At 40.5% G+C, this 27,983-nt stretch overlaps 1 protein-coding gene across 6 annotated transcripts in view; it reads right to left on the reverse strand.

Annotated features, from left to right (window-relative positions):
- Nucleotides 1-21,960: 21,960 nt before the first annotated feature.
- The window catches only part of PDE4D (phosphodiesterase 4D), a 1,540,268-nt gene continuing 1,534,245 nt past the window's right edge, over nucleotides 21,961-27,983 (reverse strand). For 4 of the 6 annotated variants that reach the window (XM_003265958.2, XM_030797624.1, XM_012497373.2 and 1 more), the window contains one exon: nucleotides 21,972-27,962. In XM_003265958.2, the coding sequence (XP_003266006.2) occupies nucleotides 27,546-27,962 (417 nt within the window). In that variant the 3' untranslated portion in view covers nucleotides 21,972-27,545. Of the gene's footprint in view, nucleotides 27,963-27,983 lie in introns of all 6 variants that reach the window. The other 2 variants (XM_030797623.1, XM_003265960.3) reach the window with 1 other exon arrangement.

The following is a 27,983-nucleotide window of genomic DNA, read 5'->3' on the forward strand; positions in this document are numbered from 1 at the left end:
GCTATCATATATTCCTGAGTGTATCTAAGTCCCTGTTAGCCTTCTGCTACATGTATATACATATACACACTAGTACCTGCTTTATAATAGGCACTATGTATGCTAAAAGAGAGAGTGTATATCTATCTATATTCATATATGTGTTTATATTTCTAATAAATTTCTAATATAATTTTATAAGGGACTTAAACATGGGGATTGAATGTACATATTTTTCTATTTCTCCACAAAAACGACAGCAAAGGAATTTTTTAAAATGGCATAAGCTCACAAGGACAAAGGCAATGGGAAAGAAGCTGACACACAACATTTCAGAAACTGGAAGCAGCCAGGTAGGTCATAATTGACTTGGAAACAGAGTGAGCAGAAACCTAAACCAAGTAAGGGAAATGCATCAATAAGATAATTTACTCCATAGATTTCCAGGAAGACACGGAAAATGGAGGATCCAGGGACTTATGGAAGTGGGGACACTGGTGGGTTTCAAAAACAGGAGGATCAGTTGAAAATTTATAAATGAAGCAGTTAAAATATTTTCACCCACCTCATGTCACTGGATGACTACCTTTCACTCGTGCCGGTTCTAAACATATACCCTCTGGAGAGGCTGATTCCAAAGGGATTCAGGACTCAGATGTGGCAACCATTGCTGAGAAAAGGGATACAATATTAGAACCAGACTACCATATTAGAACCAAGTACATATTGTGCATTGAGAAACCCCAGCTCCTTCTCATACTCAGCTGGTAGAATTATGGCACCAAAGAGATTGGAGTAAGATCACCAGGAAAACCGACAATCCAAGAAAAAAAAAAAATTCTAAAAACAGCAACAGGTTTTTGGATGTCCTTCAGTGAAATGGCCAAGAAAGAATATCCCCGTGAAGCTTTCCAGTCAACAAATCTTGTACACACACAGGATTTTCACTTGGCTTTCTAACATCTAACTCTTTAATATGAACCGACTGCCAAGGATTATCAGACAATGTGAGGAAAACCTCTCACATAAAAGAAAGACCAAAAAACAGAAAAGAAACTAAGATGACACAAAAACTATGAGGTGAGCAGCAGAAAGTCTAAAGCAAATTCTAATAAATACCAGAAGGTAACACATCCGTGAAATGGATGGAAATGAGCCATGTAAGAATTTGACTTGCAAACAATGTAACTATATGACTCCTACAAATTTATTTCTTTAAGAAACAAATTAGTAAATAACACAGCCATGTGAAATAACTCTTACAAGAAAGAAAATTGGGGCTCAGATTAAAGAATATGCCCAGAGTGACACATTTGAAGCTGGGTGTGTCTCATTGCAGGTCCAGACATTTCCAGATTTCTCCTGGAGTCCAAGGAGGCATGCCAGTGGACCCTGGATGTTTCAATCAGTGTCTTGGATTGCTCTTCGGAAAAATCTCTCTACATTCTTCACCCTTAGGTTACTGCCACCCTTCATTACTACTACAAATCTTCCTCAAGTCAAGTTTCAGGCTGGGGTTATACATAGAAGAACTTCAACTCTTCAAGTTCTTAAGTGAGAGAGCAATCCCATCAGCATATTTTTTGAAAGCCACTGCTCAGATCAAAGGCAGGCCTGGGAATGATTCAGGAAGAAACACTTGGCTCTTGTACCATGAGACCTGAACCTGGAATTTCTCTTGAGGTCTTCCTTGATGGACGGAACGCTTTTATTCTTCTTATTCAAGAAAACGAGTTCACATAGGTCATGGTACTACTAACCTTAGCATAACAAGAAGGAAGGATGGAATTATAAAATGCTGTTGGGTACCTTTTTTCTTCTCCTTCATCCTGAATAACCCTAGGGCTATATGGGGAGAGAGGAGACTACATTCTCAACAGTGAGACCTAGTTCCTGGCAAGGTGAGTTTGTGTTTTGAACTTAGCTGCTTGTTAGCATATGTGTAAATTATAGAAAAAAGGAAAATGTTCACAGGAGCCAAACTTGTTCTCCTCTTCCTCTTCCTCATAAGTTCTAGAGCTGACAAAGACTGGGGTATACTGCAATAAGCCATGTTCCAATTCCTATAAAAAATACTAATTATTGTCGGAATTATTTCATGAATCCTGAATACATTTGATGCTCATTGACTTCAAGAAAAGGGACGAGACTGGCTGCTACAAGAAGGCATCTACAAAGCATTTGAGAATGCCAGGAGTGCAAAGAATGAATTGCTAGGATTTTATGTGTTCACCCCTATTCAACTGGCCTCAAACATGGGAATTAAAAATGTTTGAAGTACACATACTTGCACATGTATATATGTGTGTGCATATCAGAGGCTTGGCCAAAACTCAGCCAACATAGGCTAGAAACTCTGCTTTGCCACTCATGGAAGGCACAGATTTGCTGTTTTAACTTCTCTGCATTCTTATTTCTAACTTGTAAAATAAAAATAGGTCACCTAAGACAGAAGGCTAGAATTCAACACAGAAGTGACACCTCGCATGAAAAACAAGAGGAAAGTGAAGTAGCCTGCTTGGCTGTGATTAGCAGGGAATCTGGAGTGGCTCCCTAATGTGAGGAAAGAGTAGGTGAGTAGCCCCCAGTGGCCCACCTTCCTACCATGGACTCCTGCAATCCTAGCCACTGGAGAGCCCCTCGACCCACACAAGCCCTGAGACTGACATAGGGCACTGGCTGGAGACCCCATGATGGCATTGCTTCATATAGGGAGCTCACACTGGGTCACCCCACCCACCATCTTACCCCACTCTTAAGGCGTTCCAGCAAGGTACCATTTTGAAAGCCCAGCAGACTGCATCCTACTCTGTTGCCCCACAGACCTTGCAACTCCAGATTCCTTGAGCCCCATTGACCTCCCCCTAATGCAGACCCTGCTGCTGCTGGCTGCTGCCTCCACATCCAATGTGGAAGCCCCTGGAAGCTACCCACCATCCCCATCAGCAGGGTACCATGCATTTAGAAGCACCCTGAGAACAAGCCACCCCACCAGCAACTACCACCTGGGGCCAAAGTGTGTGCTCCCAGTGGCCCTCCTAAGGCTTCTGCCAATGAAAGCAACCCCAGCAACAGGGCTAGGGTGTAGCTGCTGGTCCTCGCATCCAAGCATTCCACTGAGGGCCTGGAAATCACCACGCCCCTGCCTACCATAGCTAGTGCCTATATATATTATCTGGGGGCCTGAGGCTCACCTCTGTCTCCCTTCTCCCTAGTGCCCATGCAGGGGCCTGGGGATTGCTCAGCCCCATCTATTCCTGTTGGCACCTGAGCACTCATCCTGAAGGCCTGGAGATGGGCTCACCCAACCTGCCACTACCATCACAGCCGGCATACACCCCCCACCCACGCACATGAACCACCTGTGGGCCTGGGAAATGGCCTGCAGCCACCTTGAAAATCAGTGGAGACTACTTGGGTACCAGAGGATTGTCCTGCCACTGCTACTGCCATCACCCACGCCATGTCTGATGCCCATGGACCTGCCCACCCCACCTGGCCCACAGCTGCCATTGCCAGCACCTCAGCAAGCTGACTGGAAGCCCCCAGATCAGCCCACCTGGACACACTAACACTGATGCCAGCATATACCACATTTGCCACCAACTGATTTTCTATACAGGTGCCAAGTACATACACTGGGGAAAGGACACTGTCTTCACTAAATGGAATCGGAAAAAACTGGATATCCATATGCAGAAGAATGAAACTGGACCCGTCTCTCACCCTGTATAAAAATCAACTCAAATCGGTTAAAGACTTAAACATAAGACCCAAAACTATGAACTACTACAAGAAAACATAGGGAAAACACTTCAGGACATCAGTCTGACCAAAGATTTTATAGCTAAGACCTCTAGATCACAGGCAACAAAAAGAAAAATAGACAAATGGGACTATATTAAACTAAAAATTCTTCTACACAAGAAACCAACAGAGTGAAGAGACAGCTTGTTGAATGAGAGAAAATACTTACAAGCTATTTATCCAACAAGGGACTAGTATCCATAATATACAAGGAACTCAACAGTAAAAGACCACAAATAATCCCACTAAAAAGTGGGCAAAGGGCCAGGCGCAGTGGCTTACACCTGTAATCCCAGCACTGTGGGAGGCTGAGGCAGGTGAATCACTTGAAGCCAGAAGTTCGAGATCAGCCTGGCCAACATGGTGAAACCCCGTCTCTACTAAAATACAAAAATTAGCTGGGCATGGTGGTGGGTGCCTGTAATCCCAGCTACTGGGGAGGGGAGGCAGGAGAGTTGCTTGAGCCCAGGAGACAGAAGTTGCAGTGAGCCAAGATTTCACCACTGCACTCCAGTCTGAGCAACAGAATGAGACTCTGCCTAAGAAGAAAAGTGGGCAAAGCGCATGAAGAGATATTTCTCAAAAAAAGACAAATGGGCATATTAAAAAATGCTTAACATCACTAATCATCAGGGAAACTGCAAATTAAAATCACAATGAGAAAACATCATACTCCAGTTAAAATGACTATTACTAAAAAGACAAAAAGTCTGATGCCTGTAGTCCCAGCTACCCATGAGGCTGAGGCAGGAGTATTGCTTAAGGCTAGGAGTTCGAGGCTGCAGTGCATCCTGATTGCACCTGTGAATCACCACTGTTCTTCAGCCTGGGAAACAGGCAACAGAGAAAGACCCTGTCAAAGAAGGAGAAGACGAAGGCGAAATACAGATGCTGGTGAGGATGCAGAAAAAAGGGAATTCTTGTTGGTGGGAGTTGGTGGGAATGTAAACTAGTACAGCCATTTTGGAAAACAGTATGGAGACTTCTCAAAAAACTAAAAACAGCTACCATACAGTTCAGTAATCCAACTAGTATTTATCCAAAGAAAGGAAATTAATATATCAAAGGAATACCTGCAGCCCATGTTTATTGCAGCACCATTCACAATTGCAAAGATAAGGAATCAATGTAAGTATCCATCATGGATGAATGGATAAAGAAAACATAATATATATACATATATATGTGTATATATATGTATATATATGTGTATATTTATACACACATATATATACATATATACATATATATACACATATATATACACATATATACACATATATACACATATATATACACATATATATACATATATATACACATATATATACATATATATATATACACATATATATATACACACACACACACAATGGAATACTATTCGGCCATAAACAAGACTAACATGATGGTGTTTACAGCAACTTGGATGGAACTGAAGGGTCATTATCTTAAGTGACATAAGCCAGTCACAGAAAGAAGAATATCACATGTTCTCACTCATATGTAAGAGCTAAAAAAGTGGATCTTATGGAAGTAGAGAATAGAATGATAGACACCAGAGGATTGGAAGGGTGTGTGGGTGGTGGTGGGTGAAGAAGTAGAGGTTGGTTAATGGGTACAAGCGCACAGATGGAAAAAATTCTAATATGCAATAACAGAGTAGGGTGACTATAATATAGTATTATATGTTTCAAACTTACTATAAAAGAGGACTTAAAATGTTCTCAACATATAGATATAATCAATAATGGAGGTGATGAATAGCCCAAATAGCCTGACTTGGTCATTACATGTTCTGTGCATGTAACAAAATATTACCTGTATCCCATAAATATGTACAAATATGTCTCCAAAAAATCAAATTTTTGTACTGAGTAATACAGGGATGATAAATACATTTTGAGAGGTCATTTGGGCAAGTTATTAATACCTCAGCCTAGGAATTTTGGAAAATGTATTCTAAATACATGAAAGAATAGAGAAATCTGGAATAACTTAGATTCATAGTGTCATACCAGAAAACTTGGTATTCAAAGACAAATGAATGTAATAAGAATAATAGAATGAAAACAAACAGGTATTATTTTCAATGTCTTTTAAAAAAGCCTTAAAAAAAAAAAAAGCCAAATGCCATTGCTGGTGATGGAAGTGAAGAGAAAGCGAATAAAAAAAAAAAAGATAATTCTTAGCAAGTAAATTGAAGTTTTAAATAACAGTGTAGAGCTGTTTGAGTTTTTATTATACTTTAAGTTCTGAGATGCATGTGCAGAACGTGCAGGTTTGTTACATAGGTGTACACATGCCATGGTGGTTTGCTACACACATCAACCCATCATCTACATTAGGTATTTCTTCTAATGCTATCCCTCCTGTAGCCCCCCACCCCTTGACAGGCCCTGGTGTGTGATGTTCCCCTTGCTGTGTGTCCATGTGTTCTCATTGTTCAGCTCCCACATATGAGTGAGAATATGCAGTGTTTGGTTTTCTGTTCTTGGGATAGTTTGCTGAGAATGATAGTTTCCATCTTCATCCATGTCCCTGCAAAGGACATGAACTCATACTTTTTATGGCTGCATAGTATTCCATGGTGTATATGTGCCACATTTTCTTTAGTCTATCCTTGGTGGGCATTTGGATTGGTTCCAAGTCTTTGCTATTGTGAACAGTGCTGCAATAAACATACATGTGCATGTGTCTTTATAGTAGAATGATTTATAATCCTTTGGGTATATACCCAGTAATGGGATTGCTGGGTCAAATGATATTTCTTGTTCTAGATCCTTGAGGAATTGCCACACTGTCTTCCACGATGGTTTAACTAATTTACACTCCCACCAACAGTGTAAAAGTGTTCCTGTTTCTCCACATCCTCTCCAGCATCTGTTGTTCCCTGACTTTTTAATGATCATTATTCTAACTGGCATGAGATGGTATCTTGTTGTGGTTTTCATTTGCATTTCTCTAATGACCAGTGATAAAGAGCTTTTTTTCATATGTCTGTTGGCTGCATAAATGTCTTCTTTGAGAAGTGTCTGTTCCTATCCTTCACCCACTTTTTGATGAGGATGTTTTTTATCTTGTAAATTTGTTTAATTTCTTTGTAGATTCTGGATATTAGCCCTTTGTCAGGTGAATAGATTGCAAAACTTTTCTCCCATTCTGTAGGCTGCCTGTTCACTCTGATGATAGTTTCTTTTGCTGTGCAGAAGCTCTTTAGTTTAATTAGATCCCATCTGTCAATTTTGACTTTTGTTGCCATTGCTTTTGGTGTTTTAGTCATGAAGTCTTTGCCCATGCCTATGTCCTGAATGGTATTGCCTAGGTTTTCTTCTAGAGTTTTTATGGTTTTAGGTCTTAGGTTTAAGTCTTTAATCCATCCTGAGTTAATTTTTGTGTAAGGTGTAAGGAAGGGGTCCAGTTTCAGTTTTCTGCATATGACTAGCCAGTTTTCCTAACACCATTTATTAAATAGGGAATCCTTTCCCCATTGCTTGTTTTTCTCAGGTTTGTCAAAGATCAGATGGTTGTAGATGGGTGGTATGATTTCTGAGGCCTCTGTTCTGTTCCATTGGTCTATAAATCTGTTTTGGTACCAGTATCATGCTATTTTTGTTACTGTAGCCTTGTAGTATGGTTTGAAGTCAGGTAATGTGATGCCTCCAGCTTTATTCTTTTTGCTTAGGATTTTCTTGGCTATACAGACTCTTTTTTGGTTCTGTATGAAGTTTAAAGTAGTTTTTTCTAATTCTGTGAAGAAAGTCAGTGGTAGCTTGATGGGGATAGCATTGAATCTATAAATTACTTTGGGCAGTATGCCCATTTTCATGATATTGATTCTTCCCATCCATGAGCATGGAATGTTCTTCCATTTGTTTGTGTCCTCTCTTATTTCCTTGAGCAGTGGTTTGTAGTTCTCCTTGAAGAGGTCCTTCACATCCTTTGTAAGTTGGATTCCTAGGTATTTTATTCTCTTTGTAGCAATTATGAATGAGAGTTCACACATGATTTGGCTCTCTGTTTGTCTGTCACTTGTGTATAGGGATGTTTGTGATTTTCGCACATTGATTTTGTATCCTGAGACTTTGCTGAAGTTGCTTATCAGCTTGAGGAGATTTTGGGCTGAGATGATGGAGTTTTCTAAATATACAATCATGTCATCTGCAAACAGAGACAATTTGACTTTCTCTCTTCCTATTTGAATACGATTTATTTCTTTCTCTTGCCTGATTGCCCTGGCCAGAACTTCCAATACTGTGTTGAATAGGAATGGTGAGAGAGGGTATCCTTGTCTTGTTCTGGTTTTCAAAGGGAAAGCTTCCAGCTTTTGCCCATTCAGTATGACATTGGCTGTGGGTTTGTCATAAATAGCTCTTATTATTTTGAGATACATTCCATCAATACCTAGTTTGTTGAGAGTTTTTAGCATGAAAGGGTGTTGAATTTTATCAAAGGCTTTTTCGGCATCTATTGAGATAATCATGCGGTTTTTGCCATTGGTTCTGTTTATGTGATGGATTATGTTTATTGATTTGCATATGTTGAACCAGCCTTGCATCCCAGGGATGAAGCCTACTTAATCATGGTGGATAAGCTTTTTGATGTGCTGCTGGATTTGGTTTGCCAGTATTTTACTGAGGATTTTCACATCAGTGTTCACCAGGGATATTGGCCTGAAATTTTCTTTTGTGTGTGTGTTTGTTTGTCTGCCAGGTTGTGGTGTCAGAATGATGCTGGCCTCATAAAATGAGTTAGGGAGGAGTCCCTCTTTTTCTATTGTTTGGAATAGTTTCAGAAGGAATGGTACCAGCTCCTCTTTGTCCCTCAGGTAGAATTCGGTTGTGAATTCATTTGGTCCTGGACTTTTTCTGGTTGGTAGCCTATTAATTACTGTCTCAATTTCAGAACTTGTTATTGGTCTCTTCAGGGAATCGACTTCTTCCTGATTTAGATTTGGGAGGGTGTATGTATGTGTCCAGGAATTTATCCATTTCTTTTAGATTTTCTAATTTATTTGCATAGAGGTGTTTATAGTATTCTCTGATGGTAATTTATATTTCTGTGGGATCAGTGGTGATATCTCCTTTATCATTTTTTATTGTGTCTATTTGATTCTTCTCTATTTTCTTCATTAGTCTGGCTAGGGTCTATTTTGTTGATCTTTTCAAAAAACCAGCTCCTGGATTCATTGATTTTTTTTTTTTTTTTGAAGGATTTTTCGTGTCTCTGTTTACTTCAGTTCTGCTCTGATCTTAGTTATTTCTTGTCTTCTGCTAGCTTTTGAATTTGTTTGTTCTTGCTTCTCTAGTTCTTTTAATTGTGGTGTTAGGGTGTTGATTTTAGATCTTTCCTGCTTTCTCCTGTGTCCATTCAGTGCTATAAATTTCCCTTTAAACACTATTTTGGGTGTGTCCCAGAGATCCTGGTATGTTGTGCCTTTGTTCTCATTGGTTTCAAAGAACTTATTTATTTTCTGCCTTAATTTCATTATTTACCCAGTTGTCATTCCGGAGTAGGTTGTTCAATTTCCATGTAGTTGTGCAGTTTTGGGTCAGTTTCTTAATCCTGAGTTCTAATCTGATGCACTGTGGTTTGAGATACTGTTTGTTATGATTTCTATTCTTTTGCATTTGCTGAGGAGTATTTTACTTCCAATTCTGTTGGTCAATTTTAGAATAAGTGTGATATGGTGCTGACAAGAATGTATATTCTATCAATTTGGGGTGGAGAGTTCTGTAGATGTCTATTAGGTCTGCTTGTTCCAGAACTGAGTTCAAGTCCTGAATATCCTTATTAATTTTCTGTCTCGTTGATCTAATATTGACAGTGGGGTGTTAAAGTCTCCCACTATTATTGTATGAGAGTCTAAGTCTCTTTGTGCATCTCTAAGAGCTTGCGTTATGAATCTGGGTGCTCCTGTATTGGGTGCATATATATTTAGGATAGTTAGCATAGTTAGCTGTTTTTGTTGCATCGATCCCTTTACCATTATGTAATGCCCTTCTTTGTCTTTTTTGATCTTTGTTGGTTTAAAGTCTGTTTTATCAGAGACTAGGATTGCAACCCCTGCTTTTTTTGCTTTCCATTTGCTTGGTAAATATTCCTCCAATCCTTTATTTTGAGCCTATGTCTTTGCACGTGAGATCGGTCTCCTGAATACAGCACACCGATGGTTCTTGACTATTTAATTTGCCAGTCTGTGTCTTTTAATTGGGGCATTTAGTCCATTTACATGTAAAGTTGATATTGTTATGTGTGAATCTGATTCTGTCATTATGATGCTAGCTGGTTATTTTGCCCATTGATGCAGTTTCTTCATAGTGTTGATGGTCTTCACAATTTGGTATTTTTTGCAGTGGCTGGTACTGGTTTTTCCTTTCCATGTTTAGTGCTTCCTTTAGGAGCTCTTGTAAGGCAGGCCTGGTGGTGACAAAATCTCTCAGCATTTGCTTGTCTGTAAAGGATTTTATTTCTTCTTCAGTTTTGAAGGTTAGTTTGGCTGGATATGAAATGCTGGGTTGAAAATTCTTTTCTGTAAGAAAGTTGAATATTGGCCTCCACTCTCTTCTCTCTTGTAGGGTTTCTGTAGAGAGATCCACTGTTAGTCTGATGGGCTTCCCTTTGTGGGTAACCTAACCTTTCTCTCTGGCTGCCCTTAACATTTTTTCCTTCATTTCAACCTTGGTGAATCTGATGATTATGTGTCTTAGGGTTGCTCTTCTCAAGGAGTATCTTTGTGGTGGTCTCTGAATTTCCTGAATTTGAATGTTGGCCTGTCTTGCTAGGTTGTAGAGGTTCTCTTGGATAATATCCTGAAGAGTGTTCTCCAACTTTTGGTTCCTTTCTCCCCATCACTTTTAGGTATACCACCCAAATGTAGGTTTGTTCTTTTCACATAGTCTCATATTTCTTGGAGGGCTTGTTTGTTTCTTTTCCTTATTTTTTCTCTAATCTTGCCTTCACAGTTTATTTCATTAAGTTGATCTTCAATCTCTGATATCCTTTCTTCTGTTTGATCTATTCAGCTATTGATACTTGTGTATGCTTCACAAAGTTCTCGTGCTGTGTTTTTCAGCTCCATCAGGTCATTTATGTTCTTCTTTAAACTGGTTATTCTAGTTAGCAGTTCATCTAACCTTTTTTCAATGTTCTTGGCTTCCTCGCATTGGGTTAGAACATGCTCCTTTAGCTCAGAGGAGTTTGTTATTACCCACCTTCTAAAGCCTACTTCTGTCAATTCGTCAAACTCATTCTCCATCCAGTTTTGTTCCCTTGCTGTTGAGGAGCTGTGTTCCTTTGGCAGAGAAGAGGCATTCTGGTTTTTGGAATTTTCAGCCTTTGTGCGTTGGTTTTTTCTCATCTTCATGGATTTATCTACCTTGGGTCTTTGATGTTGGTGAGCTTCAGATGGAGTTTATGTGTGGACATCCTTTTGGTTGATGTCGATGCTATTCCTTTTTGTGTGTTAGTTTTGCTTCTAACAGTCAGGCCCCTCTTCTGCAGGTCTGCTGGAGTTTGCTGGAGGCCCACTCCAGACCCTGTTTGCCTGTATCACCAGCAGAGGCTGTAGAACAGCAAAAATTGCTGCCTGCCCCTTCCTCTGGAAGCTTCATCCCTGAGGGGCACCCGCCAGATGCCAGCGAGAGCTCTCCTCTATGAGGTGTCTGTCAACCCTTGCTGGGAGATGTCTCCCAGTCAGGATACACGGGTCAGGGACCCACGTGAGGAGGAAGTCTGACCCTTAACAGAGCTTGAACACTGTCCTGGGAGATCTGCTGCTCTCTTCAGAGCTAGCAGGCAGGGATGTTTAAGTCTGCTGAAGCTGCACCCACCGCTGCCCCTTCCTCCAAGTGCTCTGTCCCAGGGAGATGGGGGTTTTTATCTATAAGTCCCTGACTGGGGCTGCTGCCTTTTTTTTTTTTCAGAGATGCCCTGCCCAGAGAGGAGCAATCTAGAGAGGCAGTCTGGCTCATTGGCTTTGCTGAGCTGTGGAGGGCTCCACCCAGTTGGAACTTCCCCATGGCTTTGTTTACACTGTGAGGGGAAAACCCGTCTACTCAAGCCTCAGTAATGGCAGACACCCCTCCCCCCACCAAGCTGGAGTGTCCCAGGTCCACTTCAGACTACTATGCTGGCAGTGAGAATTTCAAGCCAGTGGATCTTAGCTTGCTGGGCTCTGTGGGGTTGGGACCCCCTGAGCTAGACCACTTGGCTCCCTGGCTTCAGCCCCCTTTCCAGGGGAGTGGACTGTTCTGTCTCGCTGACATTCCAGGTGCCACTGGGGTATGAAAAATACTCTTGCAGCTAGCTAGTTTGGTGTCTGCCCAAATGGCCGCCCAGTTTTTTGCTTGAAACCTAGGGCCCTGGTGGCACAGGCACCCAAGGGAACTTCCTGGTCTGTGGGTTGCGAAGACTGTGGGAAAAGCGTAGTCTGGGCCAAAGTGCATTGTTCTTCAAGGCACAGTCCCACATGGCTTCTCTTGGCTAGGGGAGGGAATTCCTCAACCCATTGCACTTCCCAGATGAGGCAATGCCCCACCCTCCTTCGGCTCACCTTTCGTGCACTGCACCTACTGTCTAACCAGTCCCAATTAGATAAGCTGGGTACCTCAGTTAGAAATGCAGAAATCACCCACCTTTTGCATTGATCTTGCTAGGAGCTGCAGACTGGAGCTGTTCCTATTTGGCCATCTTGCCAGCCACCTTTTTTTTTTCTTTTTTTGAGATTGTCTTGCTCTGTCACCCAGGCTAGAGTGTAGTGGCACAATCTCGGATCACTGCAGCCTCCACCTCCTGAGTTCAAGTGATTCTCCTGCCTCAGCCTCCTGAGTAGCTGGGATTACAGGCATGCGCCACCACACCTGGGTAATTTTTGTATTTTTATTACAGACAGGGTTTCTCCATGTTGGCCAGGCTGGTCTTGAACTCCTGACCTCAGGTGATCCACCTGCTGCCTCAGTCTCCCAAAGTGCTGGGATTACAGGCATGAGCCACCACGCCCAGCCGAGCTTTTTATATTTAATAGTGGCGTACATCTTTGATATGAACAAGTTCATTGTATATTATTTAGGGAAATAAAACTGTTCCAGTGAGAGGACTACAGTCAGTGCAAAAATTTTGAAAAAAAAAATATGGAAAGTATTTTGTCCTACATGTTAGGCACTGAAATTACTGTTATTAAATGAGAGGGAAATTTGAGATTTTTAAAAAACGAAAGTAAAGGAAATCCCCTAAATAATGCCTTGAAAACTGATAGCTGACATAGAACAAAAAACTGACGCAACAATCAAGTTAAATATTCTCTTCCCCAAGGGACACAGGGCACTTTAGGACAAACTGGCTATGTTCCCATATCAGCTTTGACATTTTTACTGGGCGACCTTATACTTCCCAGCCTCTTTTGACCTCTCTGTCAAATGAAGGGAATATTGGGTTGGTGTAGAGTTGAAATGAGACAGCAGAAGGTGTGATGCAGTCTTAGTGATCGTTCTTGCCCTGGATTCCTTCCTCTTCCATTCCCCATTTCTTTTTTTTTTTTATTTTTTATTTTTTTATTATCTGAGACAGAGTCTTGCTCTGTAGTCTAGACTGGAGTTCAGAAGCATGTTCACAGCTCACTGTAGCCTCAACCTCCTGGGCTCAAGTGATTCTCCCACCTCATCCTCCTGAGTAGCTGGGACTACAGATGCACGCCATCACGCTTAGCTAATTTTTGTATTTTTTGTAGATGTGGGGTCTTGCCATGTTGCCCAGGCTGGTCTCAAATGCCTGGGCTCAAGCAATTCACCCACCTCGGCCTCCCAAAGTGGTGCTATTACAGGTGTGAGCCGCTGTACCTGGCCCCTCCCCCATTCCTTTCCAACCAAATTGAAACCTCCTCAAAAGGAAGAATGAAGTCCTACTCTTTTGAGGTACCTGGCACAGTGGTCAGTAGGATAGGCAGTTGTGACTTGGTTGATTTTGAATTTGCCATTCTCTCTGCATGCCTCAAGTCCCTACCCTACTCCCAAGTGAATTATCTGAATAATTTTTTTCTAACCTTCTCACCTTGCCTATTAAAAGAACAAAAACAATCGACAGCAGAACTGCCAGGAAAGAAATCTATGATATTCTTTTCTTTGAACAAGAGGGCAATTGTGATTGGTGTAGCAATTTGGGTAGTTTGACACAGAGGGGTGGAATTATGCGGTGGAAACTGTGAAGTTGAGTGCCTCCTGGTAATGGCTCTTTTCTTGCCTTTTATACACACATGGGCCCCAGGATGATTAAGGGTGATGGTAAACTCTACCTCTACTCATGTATTTCTGTCTGTTTCTAGGCAGTGAGTAGAATTGCAAAATTTATTCTCTTTTTCTTTTACCCACATCCTTTTAGGATGTTTGCTGGGAATAAAGGAATATAAAAATAAGGCAAAACCCTGTGCCCACAAAATAGAGCAAAGCTACCTGTCCCCCAAAGCAAGCAAGTTTCCCATGGAGTGGCCAGTAGAAGAGCCTCCCATATCCTAGGGTTTCTGGGGTACATCTGATTATTTTCCTGCTTTTCCAGTGAGACACTGTACGTCACTGCAGTTCACCTGAGAACTATTCTCATTATTCAGCAGAGGATCAAAACAAGGAAAAGGAAATATATTAGTCTGAAAATTCTGCAATAGATAATTGCACAAGAATGAGTGGCTTACATATCTATGCAGCACTAGGCTAGGCACAATTCAAGACACAAGGAAGTCTAAGATACGTATCTAACCCCCAAGAAGTTTATAGTCCAGTTTTTAGTTTCCAGCCAAGCCTTCCATGAAGTATTCCCAAGTGTAGATATTGCCTTTGTCTATTAATATATATATAAGATGACACATAATATCATCAATCTACTTTGAGAAAAAAAAGTTGTCAAAAGCCCAGAAGTCACTTTGTTTTCTCCTCTCTTGACAGTCTGAAATACCAGTGTTGAGTGATTTACTTACCCACTGCTCCGTCATACCACTCTAAAACAATCAATGGCTCACTATTATGTTACTCGTTAGGTCTCCCTTTTGAATCAATTTTTATTTCTCTTTAGAAACCATTTTTGAATCATGGATGACAGGTAAATTGGCAGGGGTGGGGGTTGGTGATAGACTTAGGTTCCTCTAGTTGTCTCTGGTGTTGTTTGTTCTAAATCCGTGCTTCGTATGCTTTTAAAAATAGTTAACTTGGCAACATTTGCATGTGTGTGCAAGCACACAAGTGCACCCGTGCATGCATGTAAATGAAGCAATTTCAGAAAATGAAACTTCTATGTGCAGCACACAGTGATATTCTCTATTCTATTTTAATTCATGGTTAGTGCTTATGGCAACCATCTTTTGACTTTATTATCTACTCTGGGTCACAAGCTTAGTGTTTGAAAAGTTTTATCTAAAGTTTATGCTGAATTTATATTTATAAATTCATTTGCTCTCATACTGTGAAGAATGTAGAGAAGATTCCAATATTATAATTCCCCTATTTAAGATGAAAGAAAGTAGAGATGAATTAACATGCCTAAGGTCACCCAGCTAATTTGGGGCCAAATTCCCAACATTTCCACCGTGCCTTTCTTCCCCACTCCCAGCCCAGACTCACCAGCACATTGTTGGAACAAAGAGTGGGTGTATGACATAGTTTGGATATTTGTATTCTCCAAGTCTTATGTTGAAATTGATCCCCCAATATTCAAGGTGGGACCTGTTGGGAAGTGTGTGGGTCACAATCCTTCATGATCCACTTGGTGCTGTCCTTGCAGTAATGTATAAGTTTTCACTCTATTAGTTCATGAAGGAGCTGGTTGTTTAAAAGCATTGGCACCTCCTCCCTGCCTACTTGCCACCTCCTCCCACTATGTGATACACCGGATCGCCTTGTTTCTGCCATGAGTTAAAGCTTCCTGAGGCCTCATCAGAAGCCAGGCAGCTGTAGAGCTGTGAATGCTTCCTGTACAGCCTGAAGAACTGTGAGCCAAAAAAACCTCCTTTCTTTATAAATTACCCAGCATCAGGTATTCCTTTATAGCGATACAAATGGACTAACAGTGTATTAGTTAGGATTGTTTCAGGGGAAAATAATAGCAGGTTCAACTAAAATGGCTTAAATAATAACTAGTTATTATCTTAATAAGTTTCAAAGTAGGGCTGATTATTTCAGCAGCTCAAACACATCTTCAAAGACTCAAGTTCTATCTAACTTCTGCTTTGCCATTTCAGTATGTTGTCTGTGTATTCAGATAGTTCCTTTCATGGTCTCAAGATAATAGCCTAACCATGACATCTTTGAAAACAATTTCCAAAGCCCAGAAGAAAAAATGTTCTGTTCTCTCTTTTCTTTGTAAGAGTTGGGGATATTTTCCCAGAAGTCAACCTGTGTCTCACTGTCTACAATTGCAGCACAGCAAGCCTATCCTAACCTAATCACTGGCAAGGGTAGAGGAATTATCATAAAAGGCTCAGAATTAGCCTACAGAACTGAGGAGAGGCTGGATCTCCCTGGAAGACTTGACGTCACAAGACCTGAACAAAATCCCACTTATATATGCCAGGAATAAAGTGGGGGTGGAGGGTTGGTAATAATTAAGTAGGTAACCAAGTGTGTCTTTAATAACGAGTATGGATAAAAATTCCCAGACAGTGAAGTGTCTGTCTCTTACCCTTCCCATACCCTTTGTTTCTAGGGAGAATGCCTGATTCCTTCAACTTCTATTCCTGTTCCATATTCTTTGCAGCTGCCTTTGGCCCCTTAACTGTCTCGACTCCTGCTTACTTAATGTCTAATCTATTCTAGGCCAATTCATGCCCTTCCCACCCATTCTTCACCATCAACCTCATTCATTCAGGCAATTACTTACCCACTTGTCTTTCTCTTTTCCTGTTAAATGAATACTTGCTATATGGCAGACACTGAACTAAGCCCTGGAAGAACAATGATGCATAAGGCACAGTCCCTACCTCTAATAGCCAAAGGTTGATTTTAAATACTTAGTGCACTCCAGTATACATACAGAAATTTGACATCTGCTGTTCTGACTGTACAGGGCAGTATTTAGCTCAGCATCCCTAGAAACAGTCTGAGGGGAGGGATCAGAGTGACAGACCTTATTTGGGAAGTACAAGCCTTTGGACAGTAGGGGTGAGGAAAAAAGGTCAAGGCAAAATGAAGCAAGTAAGGAAAAAGAAATAAAGGAAAGTAGGGAAGATGTTTCTCTGCTGGCTACTGACTCACAAGGAGCAGCCAAGAGACACTGCAGGTCACTTGGCAGTCGCTCTTGCTGACATGGAACTGCAGGATCATCCTGATGGGCTTCAAGGGGGAGGCTATGCCTCAGAATAGTCTTGGGAGAGAAGAAGAAATTAATTTACTGGCTCCTTCCCATTTCTAGTTTCCCAGTAGTCAAAGTTAACCCCATGGAGAGTTACCACCACTGAACTTCTGGGTTGTGTCATTTGGCCCTTTGGTGACCCCTTGTGATGGTAGATCCTAAGCCATCTTGGGTTGGGGTGTGTGGTTTCACCCAGTTATGAAAGCAGAGGGCCACTCAGCTGTGTGATTAGCAGAGTGAACCTGAATGGGGCACTTGAAGACTGAGAAGGTGTTTGATTTCTGTTCATTACCTTAATGGTCTTGCGGGGATAATGTGGATGTAATTTCCTTCTGGTTCTTCTCTCTTTTTACAACATTTAAATCTTTAACCCATGCCTGCTTGTGATGCCATTATTGCCTGATGGTGACTCCCAATCCCAGGTTTCCTCTGCTAGAGGGAGCTAATAGCTGGCTTCACTATTCTTTTCTTGCTTGATGGACATTGGCCAAACATGGGATTCTACTTTTCCTCAGACTGCCTGTGGCCCTCACTAGGTCATCTGTTGTAACTCCTGTAGCAAAAAGTATCCCTTTGATTAAATGCAATACATTAGAAAGGTGGTTGAGATTATTAACTTGCTCTTTAAAAAAAACAAAAATAGAAAAACATCTCCATGATGTCTTGAACAGTGTTTCTCAAACTTACGGAGCATACTTGTCACCTGGAGTACTTGTTAAAACACAGGTTCTAGGGTTCACCCCTAGAGAATCTTTTCCTGGAGGCTTGGTCTGGGGCTAGATAATAATCTAACAAGATCCTAGTTGACATTAATGTCAGCTCAAGGACCACATTTTGAGAAGAGTTGGTGTTAGAGGGGAAAGAATAGTCAAATATTAATATCCTAACTTAATTCCTTACGAGCAGGCAAAAAGGAATACATTGATGTTTAAAAATTGCACTATCTAGGCCAGGTGTGGTGGCTCACGCCTGTAATCCTAGCACTTTGGTAGGCCAAGGTGGGTGGATCACCTGAGGTCAGGAGTTTCAGACCAAACTGGCCAACATGGTGAAACCCCATCTCTACTAAAAAATTATAAAAATTAGCTGGACGTGGTGGTGCATGCCTGTAATCCCACCTACTTGGGAGGCTGAGGCAGGAGAATCACTTGAACTCGGGAGGCAGAGATGGCAGTGAGCCAACATTGCGCCACTGTACTCCAGCCTAGGTGACAGAGTGAGACTGTCTCAAAAAATAAAAATTGAAAATCTCACAGTCTAGTGAGAGAAAGTTTTTTTTAAAAATACAACATATTAGGGGAAATATTTATTATAGGGGTGTGTATAAAATACTAATGGGAAAGGCCTTCCAGACAAAGGTGTATTTAAACTGGATCGAGAGGGATGAGCTGTTTTCAGGCAGAGAGATGTAAAGGCAGCATTTAGCTGAGGCACAGGGCTATCTACGTGGGGTTGTTGGGAGGAGTTGGGGATGATTCAGTTTGATTATATCCTTAAAGGCCTTATGCGTTACGTTAAGCACCAGGAACCTGGTCCTGTGGGGAACAGAAGATATCATCACTGTCCTTGGATGCTGTGGCACAAAGGGTCCACCTTCCTTCACTTTCTCCCAGTTTTCCTTAATTTTTTTCTCTCACCTTTGCTTGTTTTCAACTTTTCCAGTCCGTTTATTAGACATTTTAATCGCTGATCCCGGCAATTATTTTTAGAATATAAGTTTTCAAAGATATTCTGTGACTACTGCATAATTCCATGTGATACCAGACACGGCTTCAAAAAGCACAGGGGGTCGGGGTCAGGGTCGGGGGCTGCTTCCTAACAGTCTTCTATAATGGACAGTTTTCTGGACTGCAGCAGCTGTCCTGAGCTTTGTTCCCCACACATGAACCACTGACTTCTGCTGGGTAGAGACGGGCGTCAGCACCCAGCCTCCGCTTGACCCGCTGTGGCAGGGTGCAGTCGCCTTGCGCTCTCTGCCACTCTCTTCCCAGATGCTGTAACTGAACAGCAGGAAACAGAAACCATCAGTGTTAGAGAGAAAATGAGCAAAGTGTGAAGAAGCTGCAAGGTGAGAGATGGCTTGGTTCTCTAATTAATGCAGCCTGGTGGTAAAGCAGTGCCTTGCATGGATGGGTGCTGAGCAAGTGTTTCCCACTATACACTTACTTAGTCTGCTTTTTGGTTCAAAAACAAGGAGCAAAGGAAAAGCAACTCTCAGGTGATAGAGCCTTTCAGAAAATGTTTGCATGATTCAGGTCCTGAAACCGTGTCTGTTGGCTTGGGATTTGTAAGCAGCTGGCAAACACTTGCTAAAACAGCCATGATGGTGGAAGGGGGCCCAGCCTAAGCCGGATGCTGCCCGTGCTCCATTCCTTTCATTGAGGCATACATCCTGCAAGAAGTTCTGCTAAGATCTGCCTTGCCCCATGTTGTGAGTCTCCGCAGGGCAAAGGCACACTCCCATCTCTGCTCCTTACTTTCTTGACAGCTTCTTTCATTTCCTATAATTTTTTAGGTGGTCAGGGGCTCTTTAACTCCAAGTTCCCCACTCAATCTGGAGAATTCTGACCATATAGCCAGGCTATGCAGACGTAGGGTGAGTTAACAAAAGCATATGATGTAATATCTGTCACCTAGCTTTGGACCATAAAAATTATTGAAATCTGTAATGAAGGATGGTCAAAGGAAATCAAAGGCAATGCAACAGTCAATTTTGGTCCTCAGCAGAAATAGGATGTAGAGATAGCATTAGGACTTCTGTCAAATCTGTAGTTTGCAAATCATTAATCTCAGTATTTAGCCTGTGAATAATCTTAGCCAAGTCAATTAACCTTCTTGGGCCTCACTTTTCATGGCTACAAAATAGAGTGAATCATAATGCCAATTGTGGACCATAGCAGGGTCCTGGAATGGCAGGGTGGGGGCTTGCAGCAGGGAGCAAATACGACTCTCACTTTATAAAATTTTCAAGTGCTATATCTTGTCATTGAAACAGCTAAGCGAGAGCTGGGAATAGACATTCAGGGATAGCACTGGAACACAGAGACTTCAGGAAAAAATGCCTCTTTCCCTGTGTTCCCACATGGGAAGTATGGGAGTTCCTGATGACTTCCTCCTGGAGACAACTTCGTCAACTTCCCACATCTCAAAATGTTCAGTGAACATTGTTGGATCTAGATGTTGCCAACCATGTGTGGAAGGTTAATGGACTATTATTTAATGTATGCTCTTCCAATACCTTTTTTCGTCTCCGTATTTCAAATAATAGCCAGGGTTTTTCCGAGTGGAGAGCAGAAGCAAATGGAAGTCACAACTACCTCTAGTCTGTTTTGCTTTTGTTTTTAAGCCTAATCTCATTGGAGAGCAAAAGAAGGAAGGAAGGAGAGAGAAGGAGAACATGTTGAGAATTAGGAAAAGAAGAGTACTGCTTTTTTTGTAGTAATTTCAGTAGGTATGTCTTAGTCTCCTTAGACTTCTATAAGAAAAATACCATCAAGTGGGTGGCTTATAAACAACACACATTTACTTCTCACAGTCTAGAGGCTGGGAAGTCCAACATCAAGGTTCTGGCAGATTTGGTGCCTGGTGAGGACCTGCTTTCATTTTCACGGATGGCATCTTCTAGCTGAGTCCTCACATGGTGGCCGGGTTGAACAAGGTCCCTTGGGCCTCTTTTATAAGGGCACTGATCCCATTCATGAGGACTATGCCTTCATAACCTAATTATCTCCCAAAGGGCCCCATCTCCTAATAGCATCACCTAGGGGTTAGCATTTCAACACAGACATTCAGACCACAGCAAGGTGTAATAAAACACCGGAAGGATAGGCTCTTTTGATGCACACACTGTGTGGAAGCAGGGCCCCAAACCAGCATATATTCCTGGTACACCACGTGTGACCAGGAAGCTAAGAGCTGAGGGACTGTAAGGAACCTCTGCTGGAACAACACAGAGGTCTGATACTCAGATTATGTTGGAGATAAGATAAATTTTATGTTGGGAGAGAGAGGAGCTGTGGCAGTAATGACAGATGGAAATTCCCACTAGTGTGATTGATTGGCTGGAGCCCTGAGTCCAGATTAATTGAATAAAGTAGTATTTCCTAGGTGTACAAATTCAAGATTTATACCCATAGCACTGAGTTTGACCTTGAGTATTTGGAGCTCTAGGAGTAGCTGGGTGGGATGCAGACCCAAATCAGAAGGATGGGAAAGCCCAGGTATGATTCCACTGACACAAGGTTGTTGTCCCCTTGGAGGATAGGTGGTACTCTCTAGCAACAGGGAATGTTTTTGGTTTTGGTTTGTTTTTTGGTGGAATGTTGCTGTTGTGGGTCCAAAGCCGTATGCCTGAGGAAAGGTTTCCAGGTCAGAGATTTTAATGTGAGTTCAGGCCCAACGCCACCCAACTTAGCCTAAATCAGCAAGCATGGCAAGTCGGGAAAAGAGGGGAGTTGCTTCCTTAGTTCCATAGTCTCACTTTGGGGTCATGGCTTTGGGGAAGGGAGCTTGAGTTTAAAACAGTTATTCCCAGGAAGGCACAGATTTGGCACCTGTTGGCTGTCAGGACTGTTGTGGCAGGAGAAATGGTGGAGAGGCTAAGCCTAGATACTCTGTTTAATTACCCTTATTCTGCTGGCATGGTTTGGGGATGATCTGGGGATTAAATTTGTGCTGATTTCTTTACTCTCATTATCATGACAAATGGATTGTTTTGTCATTTAGAAAAAAGTAGAATTTGTGAGGAATAAGCAAACAGTTTTTAGCTAGCAAAGAGATGATAGGAAACTCTAAACACTTTATCCAGGATCTTAGTAAGCTCAAAAACAAAAAACAAACAGAAAGTTTTTATGGTGTCAAGTTAAAAACTCTTTAATATCTCAAAATATCTTATCAGATTGAATTATATCCAATATCAATTTGGTGGCTATATTCAACACATATTAAGAACCTACTGTGTACCAGGCATAGTTTTAAGTGCTAGTGATACATTGGTAAGCAAAGACCTTGCTCTCATGGAGCTGTGGTCTGGTGGGAGAGACAGACAATAAAAACAAATGCGTATATAAATCTGTGAGAAGTGTTATAAAGAAAATTGAGCAGGGGTATGAGAATAAAGCTACAGAATGGGGGGATATCTCACACAGGATGGTTAGCAATGGCTCTGCAGCTCCAGGCCCTGCCTACTCTCTCACTTTTCCTCAGTTTCTCCGGATGTCTCAAGCTCATTTATGCCTCAAGATCTTTGCACATGTTTCTTGTCTGGATACCCTTCCTCTTCCTGTCAACTTTTTCCCCAGTTACCTCTTACAATCCTTCAGAACTCAGATGCAAATCACTTTCTCAAGGCCTCAAGGAAGCCTTCTCTGGCCCTCCGGAATAGATCAAGTTCAGGTTCCTGCTTATTCACCCCACCGAGCTCCTTCATTATACTGATCACATATATAATTATATGAGTATTGTTTAAGCCTTTGTCCCCTCCAGACTGTAAGCTCCATGAAAGCAAATACTGTGTCTCATTAACTTATTGTTGAGTCCTTAAAACTTTGTAGTTTGCAGAGTAGGTAACCAAAAAATAATTGTCAAGTATCTGAATAATTTTCAATATCCCAGAATATTCAATTAAGTATGGAAGGCCCCTTTCAAAGCTTGCTTAGAAAATACCATGCATAATCTTATAGGCCATCTAAGTAATTTTGGTAATTTTTAATGTAGCAAAATTACTCAAGTTGGCTTCATTTGGTTATGAATATCAGTACTAACTTATGATGTCACTATCCTCCTTTCATTTCAACCACGTTCAGTATCCTAAGAAACGTGCTGACTGAACTATAATTTAAAATGAATAATCTTTTATTTGTAAAAGATTGAGTCATAAATAGGCAGAATCAACCCATGCTTTTATTTTCACTGCATATAAAAATTTCATATGAAGGTATTGATGTACAGTACTATCCCCGTGGGCTGTAAGAGAGGCTAAGAAACCACTAAAAGAATAATCATTTGTAATTCTCACACACAATTTACCACTCTGAAAATATATCCAAAGAAATAAAAACAACTCAAATCAGTTAAGGATGTTTTTGTAATTATAGTGTCCCCTTTGTACTGTTTAAAACAAAAGTAATCAAATTCCTTTGGGCCAGGGCTGCTAAAATCTACAGTTTGTGTCAAAAAATAAAATAAAATAAAATAGGAGGCTCATTTGTCCTAGAAAAAGAATCTTTCCTTTCACTGCAAAGCCACGTGATTCAAGGGCTGGGCAAGTAGTGGGAGGATGTTTCCGTATTATCCATTATAAACGTTTCCTGCTTTAGGGGCTGGCCATCGTACAAGGTTAAATTTTACAATTCTAAAGCAATGAAAGTTTTGCAGAAACAAATCTTAGAGGATGGTGAATGCTTTCTGCTATGTAAACTGACATCAACACAACTTTGTGTTTAAATAGTTGGGTTTACATATACGTAAGGACATTTGGTTTATCTTAGTGGAAGAAAAAGTTTAGGATTAAAAAACTCTTTAATATATTCTCTTAACATGTCAGGAAGCTGATGAATAGATAACCAACACGAGTAAACTCTGGCTCCAATTTCAAATCAAGTTCATTTTCCTATGAGCTCTAGAAGCCAAAAAGACTTAAAAAAAAAAAAAAAAAAGAAAGATTGTTTATAATCACTGGGAAAGAATATATTTCCCCAGTTGTGTTTCTGAGTTAAAAAAAAAAAAAAAAAAAAAAAGAAATAATCAAATGCAAGTAGCTGAAGTAGCTCCTGATCAACAGATGGCAAACAATCATCACACATGCAGTGCTGCTCCCTGGCAAGAAGTACTTAAGAGCTTATGTCTCAAAAGGGTCTCAGAATCTTTCAGAGGTTGTCTGTGGTTTTGTAAAATCCACCTATTGGCAGAATTCTAATCAATTAAAAGCCTGGATGTAAAATGCCCAGCCCTAGCTCCACCGTTACCTTTCAAATGCAGCACAACAGAAGAAAATATTGGTTAAAGTTAAGGCACAGCCCTGGGACCAAAGACCTGCAGCTATGTTTTTTTAAATTTATATATCTTTAAGTATTTTATAGTTTTCTGAATCTTCCATAAACAAGCTCTAAGGTGACAAGACTATATTACAGGAGAAAAGAAAAATGTACAGAGTATGTATACACACCATTCATTCTCTCACCAAGAGTTTCCAAATATATCAACACCGTCCCATCATGGGATGATGTTTTAATAAGAACAGATAATTTACAATTAACATTACAGTATGTACATTGCAATAAATACATGGTTGTAAACAGACAAACAAGACTGTATTACAGGTAAGGTCATTTGGTGAGAAAAAAATGCATGGCACAAAAAATAAATAATGCATTCAAAAATTATCATAAAGCTTTCTGTAAAATCCATTTCATTCAAGTTTTTTCTTTCCTTGTCTGTAATTTGTTCTATCTACATTATTGTGAATTTTAACTGATATAAAACAAAATTAAAACAGCATTATTGTGTTCAGTAACTTGCAAGCTGAAATGCACTGGTTTTACACAAACTTGGACATTTTTTTCCCCATACAGTACCCAGATATTGCATTTTCTTATGGCATTTTAGGAAATGTAAAGCCACTTGTAAAAAGGATATTTTTTTTTAAAGCAGTACATATTTCTGAAGCACACTTTGGCGAGAGAGAAGGGTAAGGATAAGCAGATTGTACAGTGCATTAGTCCCTGTCTCTTGGATATTGAGCCTTTTCTGCAATTTGATTGTCCGTTAGTGGGTATCTTTACATGGTACCATTAAAAACCAACAAACTGGAAAAATAGCCTCTCTTTATTAGTGCAGTTATAAACCCTTTACCCTTTCAGGTCTGGATTTGTTAATGACATATTGCTGCTTTTTATTTTATTCATTATTAAGATTCTAGGCACTCTGTGGGGGACATACTAAGTGTAGGGAGGAGAGGAATGAGAATGTTTTGGAAAGAGGAATAAACTCTAGACTCTTTACCTTTCTTTCTAGACTTCACTCAGGGACAAATAAAATTAAAAGGAAACAAGTTCCCAAATATTCTTGTGAAACTACTTGGTCAAACATAAGTCTTTATTTTTTTCTTATTTGAAAGATTACCATCTGATCTTTACAGAGGAAAGAGAGTAGAAACCTTGCAATTAACTAGTTGATTCCTATTCTGCCTTAAGTAAAAGATCAGAGTTATAAAGACATAATTTTTATTTCAAAGGATCTAAGCATCAGCTATATCTCAGGGGACTGAAATGGGGACTCTCTTCAGCTTGAGTCATTTCCCTGGCTGATGACTTACTTTCCGGTCCCCAGAAGGCTCCTTGAGAAGTTCCAAATATAAATGCTTTTCAGGGTTTGTAATTCTTCTTAAATGTTTGATTTTCCACTTGTCAGATACCCACTTTGGCTTCTATCTCGATTCTTGAACATCAACGTGAAAAATGATTATTTGGGCTTGAAAGTCTTCATAGAGAAGGTAAAGACTTAATTAAGGCTGACATGGGAAAAAAGTCAGAATTAAATGCCCCATGATGCCAACTGCTATAATCAGGTAAACACTGGGAATTAATCTCTAAAACTGTAATACAGTTCCTGGTGGTGAAATCAGCCAAGAGCGATTTCCAATTTTTTATTTAAGCAGAATTTTTACCAATCTAATATTTTAGGATGCATCACAGTACTAACCCTCTGGTGCCAGTGGCATCATCATCTTTCCCTCCATGTGTTTAAAGAAGTAGTTCCCCTCTGCAAGATATGCTTATGGATCAAGAAGTGATAAAGCACTTCCTACATTTTATGTGGCTGTCCATTAAGGAAGAGTAGTTGCTACGCTTAAAACCATTTCTCAGGGATGTTCCTGATATAGTTCTTAATCCCATGGTGAAATCACTAAAACCAAAGAGGATTAGTTGTATTGGTATTTGTTAGTATATTGTTAATATTCTTAAAAACTGCCTAGTTAGCTGTTTAACTTTTCTCTGTAAACCAAGAGTAAAAGCTAGTCATGATATACAACCTCGTGGTTGAAATGAATGTTAACCCTGACTTGACTACCTGTTTCTTTTCACTGGTGACAATGGTAGTGATATATTTGACAAGACCTCATCTAGCAAACATGGATAAGGTTCAAACACACGCTAAATTATAAAGCAGCACGAGGGGAAAAACCTTTTTCTTTCTTATTATAACTGGCTGTAAAAACAATAAAAATGAGCATGAAATGTGTGGATTATTAGAAAGACATGCACTTGTGAAATGAACGTCTATTGACACAGCAAAACGTTATTAGGAGATACTAAGTAGGAAAACGTCTAAAAAAGACTGACCATTTTAGCTACTGGGTATTTATATATCTCCCACTTGCTTCAGACAACACCAACTGATGACTGAGTTTGCATGAAGCTTAAGACACATTTGATAAAACACACATAAAAGTATTATAGAACAAATAGTCACTTTGCACATGAAGACAAACACTGGTTAAGAGCAACTCTGCTTATCTGGAAAGAGTGAAACAAAACGAAATGCAAAGTAAATAATAAAGACTTGACTTACAAAAAGGGTTTCCTGCAACATAAAGTTGTTTGTTTTTCTGTTTTAAAATATGGAAGTCATTGGTATATAAAACAATGAATCACTACAAATCAGTTAATTGCTATGAACTATAAGGTGCAAGTAAAATTCGTAAATTAGATTTTTATCCAGTGTAGCACAGATTTGTACTGAAAACTTGCAAGTTACTCCTTAGAAAAAAATAACCAGTGGCAGATGAAGTTCTGAACATAGTTTTTTTTAAATATAATACCTCAATACATTTAATAATAAAAGTAAGCTCTACAAAAAATCTGTTTTACATATCATACAAAATGTAGAGGTCAGTGCAGCTCACTGAACCACACTATTCAGTCATGTATCAGGAAGACTTGAAATTAGAAAATTATGCAATTTCTGTGGCTCATCCTCTTCCTACTGGTAACAGATTCATGCTATGTCCAGTTCTTGACATATTTGTTGCTTCGTCCATTAAGTTCACTCTGTGCAATGCCTTTCTTCTGAAAATATTGCAAACAAAAAGGAATAGAAACCCCAAGTCCAATCAACTTTTGGGCCGCCTGATGAGTCACACTCTCTTGAAAACAATTTGGAGTAGATTTTATCTGCTTTGTCAGCTCTACCAAGCTGAAATCTTGTTAAAAACGCTGTCCGTGAAGATATCCACCTTGCTCTGATGACATGGAGGTGAAAAAACTGGTTACAATATTCCTGAGCGCCGGACTGAGTAGTCAAGGTCAGTTTTGTTCAACAAACGTCCTGGCAGATGACAGTGAGGTGTGACCGTGGTTGTGGCATGTAACATGCACTTTGGAAACAATTTGTCTACTAAAAAAAAAAAAGGCATGAAAGTTTCTGCACTGTTACGTGTCAGGAGAACGATCATCTATGACACAGGCTTCAGGCTGGCTTTCCTCTTCTTCCCCTACTGCCTCCTCTTCAACCTGTTCATCGAGGGGAATTTCAGTAGACTCTGAGTCTTGAGTACAAAGAGTCTTGGAGTCACTGCAGCTAGTGTCTTCTTCCACTTGACTGCCACTGTCCTTTTCCGTGTCTGACTCACCATCTTCCTCTAAAGTTAGTTCAAACTGAAATTTCTCAGTTTGACCCTGCCGGCCCTCCTCCGGGTCATCAGGTGCGGGAGAGGGGCTCTGAGGGATTGTGCTCTGGTACCATTCACGATTGTCCTCCAAAGTGTCCAAAATATCCTGGGCATCAGGGTGGACGAGGTCTGCCCATGTCTCCCAGAGGGGATGAACAATATAGTCTATGAAGCCCACCTAGTTAAGAAAAAAATCCAG

This window comes from Nomascus leucogenys, chromosome 18 (assembly GCF_006542625.1).
Source record: "Nomascus leucogenys isolate Asia chromosome 18, Asia_NLE_v1, whole genome shotgun sequence".
Classification (NCBI taxonomy): domain Eukaryota; kingdom Metazoa; phylum Chordata; class Mammalia; order Primates; family Hylobatidae; genus Nomascus; species Nomascus leucogenys.